This window comes from Lactuca saligna, chromosome 2, assembly GCF_052625555.1.
Source record: "Lactuca saligna cultivar CGN05327 chromosome 2, ASM5262555v1, whole genome shotgun sequence".
In the NCBI taxonomy this organism is placed as follows: Eukaryota; Viridiplantae; Streptophyta; class Magnoliopsida; order Asterales; family Asteraceae; genus Lactuca; species Lactuca saligna.
The window spans coordinates 158189563-158197475 of NC_136418.1; the positions used below are offsets into that span (position 1 = coordinate 158189563).

Genomic DNA, 7913 nt, shown 5'->3' on the forward strand with positions numbered 1-7913 from the left:
TACAATATAGGTTTTATTAACTTATATAATAATATAATAATATTATGTTTTATGTGGATACATTAATTGTAAATGGAATAACCAATTCCACATTTTTAGGACAAAAATTATTAAAATTTGTTATAGACTAAATCTTTAACTTTCATAGAACCATATGAAATAACTTTGTAGTTTAGCCTAATAACAATAAAATTATTAATAATTCATAATTCATAGAAAATCTATTTTCTTATATGAATTTTACAATTCTGTCATTCACTTGAACAAGATAGACCTGAAACATGAAGAATATCTGAAATAACATTAAAATATAATTCCAGATATAAACTCTAGTTTGAAAAAGAAGTATTGTTTTGAGGTGTTTATATTCATGGAACGTGACAAAAGAAATAACATGCTATGTATGGCATGTCATGATAACATGACATCATCCATACAAACAGACGAGAGTTATAGATAGCACAGGGGTGGATAAGAAAACGATAAAAACATATGGATGAATTTCATCATTAGCCCCTCTACATTTCTTGCAAGCACGTTTAGTCCCTGGTCATAGTTATTGATAAATCATAGACAAATACCCGGTTGGTTTTTGTTGGTTGCAAAAACATTTGAATATTTGGTTTCATTGGTAATTTAGTATCACAATTAGATGTAAACCCGTATACTGTACATATAGATTAAAAAAATTTAAATACATAAATTTATTGGATATTTCTAAAAATCTCAATATTATAATTTAATATTGTCTAATAATAATTACTTAAAATAAGATACATATTTTTTTTTGGCATTTATTGCCACATTTAATAAAATGAATACATTCTATATATAAATTAGTTTTTTTTTTTAAAATTGAAAATAAATAATAAATTGACATGTGGATTTAATTTAATCTGAAAATACCACAAAATGCCATGTGTCATATTGAACAAGAATATGACAAGTGATAAAAATATTTTTATTTATTAAGGTAGAAGATGTTTGATTGTGATGGTGATAATAGAAAAAATATAACTTTAGCTTTGATCGTTGATACTTTCAAAAGAAAATATTGTAAATTTTATAAAATATATTGAATAAAATTCTATTTTTAAATTTTTATTTTTCATTTTTTTAATGTTCGGAAAGTTTTATTTGTTAGATATAGAGGTAATTTATTTTGAAATTTGGTTTTCCCCTTCTGACGTTATCAATCGGAATTTCTTATTTATTTTTCCACGAAAACAAATTTCTTCAAAAAAAAAGAGATTATCTATTTTATTTTTTCTGACCAATCCACATACCTGACTTCTTATATATTTATTTTAAGTATAATTCATTTTTTCATAAACAATAATTATATTAGTAACTATTTAAATAAACAAAATGAAATTATTTATTGTTTTTCCTAATTTCTTGATAGAAGTTAATCAATGACAACCGAAAGCAAAAGCCACGAATCCATTATGTTAATTTTAAGGGTGGATTTGATACAATATTAATTGTATTTTCTTTAAACTTCGTTCCGTATTAATTATAGCTTCTATAAAAAAATTTCTGTACCAAATATAGTTCGTTCAAACTTGTTTGATTGCTAATAAGTTTGGTTGGTAAAAGTATATGTGACACACCAATCTATAAGAATTCTATTAATTTCTACAATTGGTTTAAATGTTAAACTAGTGGAAGAAAATGTGACACACCAACATGAGTTTAAACTTTAAACTTTATTAATATAGAAAATGTCAAAGCTTTTAAAATCTTAAACACTAAATATACTAAAAGTGTATATATATATATATATATATATATATATATATATATATATATATATATATATATATATATATATATATATATATATATATATATATCGATTGGTATAATACTATCATGATATCGAAATTTTTTCCTATCATAACCTTACCATGATTACTAATTTGATATAATACTACCCATATATTTTATTGAGTTGGTAACATGCTGTTAACCTTATTTAATTTCACGACGCAATTCGTATGGTAACAAAACACATTGTTTTCACTAATGGACCATCTATCACCAATTAGAAGAAAAAACATAATTAAAAAAAGTTAAAGAAAGATATTAATTATTTATGGATTGTGTATCATAATTGACATATGAATAAGAGATAGAGGGGGAAAATTGGTTAGAGACATGTTACAGGGGCTAATAAATAAAACGCGGTTTTTTTCCCTTCACTGCTTCACGCTCCACACCGTTTTCTTTCTCTCTCTGTAATCACTTGTTATATTAGCTGTCTTCTCTCTCTCCCTAAAACACACACACTCTACTTAACTCTTACTCTTACACACACAAATCTTCATCTCTCTGCCGCCATGGGATTGGGATCTTCAACTACATCAACAACAATGGCGACAATCTGCTTCGTTGTTTGTTAGTTCACTTCTTTTGTGGACATCTTCTCTGTTTTTGTCGCAAAACCCTAACCCCAGATCTGTCGCTACCATGAATTAACAACAGCTACATCAAGGAAGCGAGCATGGCGCAGAACTCAGACCCGACCAAGCGTCCCAAACCCGGCCCATGGCCTCCTGGTCAAGATTCCAACGACGCACCTGCAATGCCTCCTTCTTCATGGGCCAAACGGACCGGTTTCCGCCCTAGGTTCTCTGGAGAGACCAATGCCAGTGATTCCGGTCAAATTACCAGACCTCCGGTCGATCTCGAGGCTGGACGTGTCCGCCCGGTCCCAGCTGTAAACGGTACGGCTCCACCGCCGCCCGCTAATGCTCAGGCGCAGGTGCAGTCAGATAAGGATCAGTCGGTGAAGAAGAAGAGGGAGGCTGAGGGTGGTCCCGCGCGTCTACCGCCCAAGCATGGGGCTAATAGGCCGCCGGCTCATAATGCTGTCGTGGTTGATACGCCTGCGGCGCCTCAGCCAAGCCAGAGAGTGGTTAGGAATGAGAATGGGGAGAATGCGTTGCCACAAACTGTTGATGATGAATTTGTTTCTCGTCATTCACATATGAAGTATGAGCTTAGAGACACTCCTGGTCTTGGTAAATATTCTCATGTTCCTTGTGTGTATTGCAGAATTCAAATTTTACAATTTGGACTTAAAACGTTTTCTCTATTTCTACCTGATCTGCGTGTGCATTGGCAACTTTCTATTCTCTAACAGAGTAAAATTACCATTTCTAACCACGAACCCTGTGAATTTGTGACTGCAATTGTACTAACATCATAGCTTCATATATTATCATGGTCTTGAAACGAACATTTGCTCCTAAGTGTATTGATTTCTCTCGCATTTCTGACTTAAAATTGTGATTTGTCTTCAGTTCCTATTGGTTTCTACGGATTCCAGCACTATCTATCCATGCTGGGTTCACTGGTTTTAATTCCGCTTGTTATTGTTCCAGCAATGGGTGGTGACCATGTAAGCACTTGAACTTCATGCCAGCTTAACTTTACTTACATATGAACCTCTCTATCTTCACTTGAATTATTCTAATGAAAACTAGTGGGTGTAGGAAGATATGTCAATGGTGGTCTCCACTGTACTTTTTGTTTCTGGAATGACTACACTTCTACAAGCAAACTTTGGATCAAGATTACCCCTCATTCAAGGTCCATCTTTTGTCTTTCTTGCTCCTGCGCTTGCCATAATAAAATCCCCTGAGTTCCTTGGATTGAATGGAAACGTAAGCTCTATCTGAATCATCAAGTTTGTTTCAACTTTCAATCAGATGTTTTTTATGCATTTTCATCATGTTATCTAACATCATGATAAAACGACAACCAGCATTGTGCTGTGTGAGCAAACAATATAAATCTTGTTTTATATCTGATCAAAATAACCGATACTACAGAATTTTAAGCATATAATGAAGGAACTACAAGGGGCTATAATTATTGCATCAGCATTTCAAGCATTTCTTGGGTATAGTGGACTGATGACACTATTCTTGAGGTATGTCTTACTTCTATACCTCTCTTCGTTTCCTTATTTATTCTTGTTACAAATTTAAATGTTTTACAAATGATTTTGTCAATGTGATACAAAACTAACCACAAGATATGTGATGATTGTTCAGATTGATTAATCCAGTGGTTGTTTCCCCAACTATTGCTGCTGTTGGACTTTCGTTCTACAGTTATGGTTTCCCACAAATGGGGGCATGTCTTGAGATTGGCATGGTGCAGATTCTTTTGGTTATTATGTTTTCTCTAGTAAGTGATCTATATCCTATATCTACTTGTAGCTAATAAATCTGTAACATTATATGCTTATTCATATGTTCTGTATGTGTTTCAGTACCTCCGCAAAGTATCCATTTTAGGACACCGTGTATTTCTAATCTACGCTGTAAGTATACATAATTTCCGTTTCTTTATCTTATAAATTTCACTACTTAAATATCTGAAAAATAATTTATATATGAGTTTAGGTACCTTTGGGTCTAGCTATCACATGGGCAATGAGTTTCCTTCTAACTGAAGCAGGGGCGTATAAATACGATGGGTGTGATGTAAATATACCAACTTCAAACATGATATCCAACCACTGTAGAAGCCATGTTGCCAGAATGAAAAGCTGTAGAGCAGATACCTCACAAGCCTTGAATTCTTCCCCATGGTTCAGATTCCCATACCCATTACAATGGGGCACTCCTGTTTTCAACTGGAAAATGGCCATTGTAATGTGTGTCGCCTCTCTTATCACTTCGGTTGACTCAGTAAGACTCTTTCAAGTCTTGAAACCCCTCTCGTAAATTCATTAATTCTTTAAAAAAAATTTAAATTTTGTTGTAATAGGTGGGGTCGTACCATGCGTCATCGTTGTTGGTAGCATCTAGGCCTCCCACGCCAGGTGTCGTGAGCAGAGGGATTGGTCTAGAAGGTGTGTCCAGCATGTTGGCAGGGTTATGGGGCACGGGAACTGGGTCAACTTCTTTGACTGAAAATGTCCACACAATTGCTGTTACAAAAATGGGGAGTCGAAGAGCTGTTGAGTTGGGAGCTTGTGTTTTGATCGTGTTATCCTTAGTAGGTAATGTTAATGAAATGAATGGCTTTTTATAGTTTACCATATTTGCAAACTGTTTTTGTAAGGTAAGTTGCATTTTTGGTTCACAGTTAACTTCATTTTTGCAGTTTTGGTCCCAAAAAGTTATCTCTTACAAATTTTGGTCCTTATTCAACAATTTTTTAGTCCTTGCTTTGAAGTATCCTAATGCTTTTGATCTTTCTTCCAAGTAAAATAAATGGCTATATTGCAAGCAAAACTTAAATTAAGTAACAAGTACTTATTAAAAAAAATATAGAAGGTAATATAGTCATTTCACTTGGAATAGGGACTGAAAACTTTTGAAAATTCACACGATAAGGACCAAAATGCGAGAGAATTTTTTGGGACCAAAATTGCAATAATCACCTATACGTAGGGACCAAAGATGTGACTAATATTTTTTTTAATAAAATATGGTGAATTACATTTTAGGTCCCTCAGTAAGCTGATTTTTGCAACTTTGGTTCCAAAAACTTCTCTTGTGAATTCAGTCGTTATTTACGATTATACATACTTCAAACATGGACTGAAAAAGTTGCAAAAATCTCAAATGTGGACAAAAATGCAAGAGATAACTTTTTGGGAATTGGGACCGAAATTGCAAAAACCAGATATAGTCAGGGATCAAAAGTGTAACATACTTATATTTATTTATATGATTATCGTTTTTTTCTGGATACAGGTAAGGTAGGAGGGTTTATCGCGTCAATTCCTCAAGTAATGGTTGCAGGGTTGTTATGTATCATGTGGGCCATGCTTGCAGCATTGGGTTTATCAAATCTACGTTACAGTGAAGCCGGAAGCTCACGAAACATAATAATCATCGGGCTTTCCCTATTTTTCTCACTTTCCATTCCGGCCTACTTTCAGCAATACGCCCTCTCACCTAATTCCAATTCCGCCGTTCCAATTTACTTCCAGCCTTACACCGTTGCCTCACACGGCCCATTCCGCTCCCAATACCGAGGCGTACGTATCATTTCCCTTGTTCTTATCCTTGCTTAATATTATATTTATTTTTAACGAAAAGATTTCTGTTTTGATAAAATTACAGTTGAACTATGTAATGAACACGGTGTTGTCGTTGCACATGGTGATAGCGTTTTTGGTAGCTGTAGTTTTGGACAACACGGTTCCCGGGAGCAAACAAGAACGGGGGGTTTACGTGTGGACTGAAGCGGAAGCGGCTCGAAGGGAGCCCGGTGTGGCCAAGGACTACGGGTTACCGTTTAGAGTTGGGAAAATGTTCAGATGGGTGAGATGGGTTGGGCTTTAGTGGGCCATCAAAGAAAATTTTGCCACGGGTTTGTAGTTGTGAATGGGTCGGGTCGGGTTGGGTTGGTGTGTGTACATTGGACAGGGGGTTATGTGTTGTAATGTTAAAATTGTTGTTTTTTTTTTCTTTTGTATGTAGTTTGCAATTGAAATTCTTGTTTTATTTTCAAGTCTTGATATTTATTTTGTGCTCTCGTAATCATTCGTTTTGTGTCTATTAAAATGTGTACAAAATTCGGAGGTGGTGAAAGTTTGGGCTCATTAAAGATCATGTATTGTTAAGCTCACGAAATATATTATGTGAGTTATAGGTATATAACGTTTTATTCTGGCGTTTTTCATTTATTATTATTATTATTATTATTATTTTCTTTTGGAAACGGTAATTTTATAAAAAACACAAAAACCTTGCCTAAAAGGAGAAGGCAAGAATAAAAAGTTGGAAAACTGCAAAAGTCTTTGTATATCCGATTACGTTCTAGAACTGGTAATTATATTCAATTTAGTCTTTATAATCTTTTTTTAGTTATAAAAAAAATAGTAAAAAAACCAAAGTTAAGATTAATTCATAACAAAATTTTAAAATTTAGGCCAAAAAGATAAATTTTGGATTAAATTTAAAATAAAATTTAAAATCTAGGCAAAAAGAGTAAATTTTAGACCAAATTTATAATAAAAATCAAAATACGGGCTAAAAATGTAATTTTTGATAATTGAATAACCTATTGACCTGGTAAAAGAGTTAAATTGAATACTATTACTGATTTTTGAGATTTAATTGAATAAAAAAAATATAAGGACTCGATTATGAGACTGCTATGTAATGATTTTTTGTTTGCAGTTTTGCCTAAAAAGTTTACAGAATTTTAAACGGACAACAAACCCAACTAAACCAATTACAAGTGTCAAAATTACCCATATTACTAACCCAATTAAAAATCTATGTAATTATACAATCTGTCGTCGTGGGAGAAGTGAGATTTTTGTTGAAAAACTTATCATTTCTTACCAATCACACACACCAAAAGAGTCCTGTAAATAATAACAATCAAAATCTTTCTCTTATTTGGACACTACCCTCATTTGGTAGCAAACTCGATAACTTTAGTAACCGAATTGAAATTTTGATATAAGATATCGCACCATTTCAAAACCCAGGACAAAACTTCACGAACATAAACATAGCCCATAAGGAGGTGCTCATTGGACTCAGTACCGGTTTGACAAAAATGATATGCAGTGGTATTGTGATTAATTCCTCTGCAATTAAGAGTTAAAGCAGTAGGATGCAGTCCATACAGGCTCTCCAAATAAAACTTGTTACCCTAATGGGGACCAACTTCAACCATCCAACCGGCTTGCTCACGCTACAAGTAATTTTAGAATCAATAATGCACCTGAGATTGTTAACATAAAACATACTGTTAGTGACAATATAGACCTCCACGAATCCATTGTGTTAGTGATGGTGAAGTTATCGAGAATAATGTGGAGCTGGGTAAGCTCCTAGAGCTCTTCCAACAGTATGGGGGCGACACTTCCAACTACAATCAACCCCATCACTAGAGATACAATCTGCAACAAGGCATGATTTCAAGGA

At 33.8% G+C, this 7913-nt stretch overlaps 1 protein-coding gene across 1 annotated transcript; it reads left to right on the top strand.

Annotated features, from left to right (window-relative positions):
* The first annotated feature begins 2237 nt into the window (after positions 1 to 2237).
* LOC145032355 (nucleobase-ascorbate transporter 12-like) lies at positions 2238 to 6483 on the top strand. The gene is made up of 10 exons (XM_078981137.1): positions 2238 to 3026; positions 3309 to 3406; positions 3501 to 3671; positions 3840 to 3940; positions 4065 to 4200; positions 4286 to 4336; positions 4419 to 4706; positions 4786 to 5020; positions 5721 to 6007; positions 6093 to 6483. Exons 1-10 carry the CDS (start codon positions 2507 to 2509, stop codon positions 6312 to 6314), a joined length of 2109 nt encoding a protein of 702 aa, XP_078837263.1. The 5' UTR covers positions 2238 to 2506; the 3' UTR covers positions 6315 to 6483.
* Positions 6484 to 7913: the final 1430 nt, after the last annotated feature.

Bases quoted from the DNA above. Each gene is read 5' to 3' on its own strand.
- LOC145032355 (XM_078981137.1), top strand. From the start codon at position 2,507: ATGGCGCAGAACTCAGACCCGACCAAGCGTCCCAAACCCGGCCCATGG. The intron at 3,027-3,308 runs GTAAATATTCTC...ATTTGTCTTCAG, and splicing joins TAGAGACACTCCTGGTCTTG to TTCCTATTGGTTTCTACGGA. The intron at 5,021-5,720 runs GTAATGTTAATG...TTCTGGATACAG, and splicing joins GATCGTGTTATCCTTAGTAG to GTAAGGTAGGAGGGTTTATC.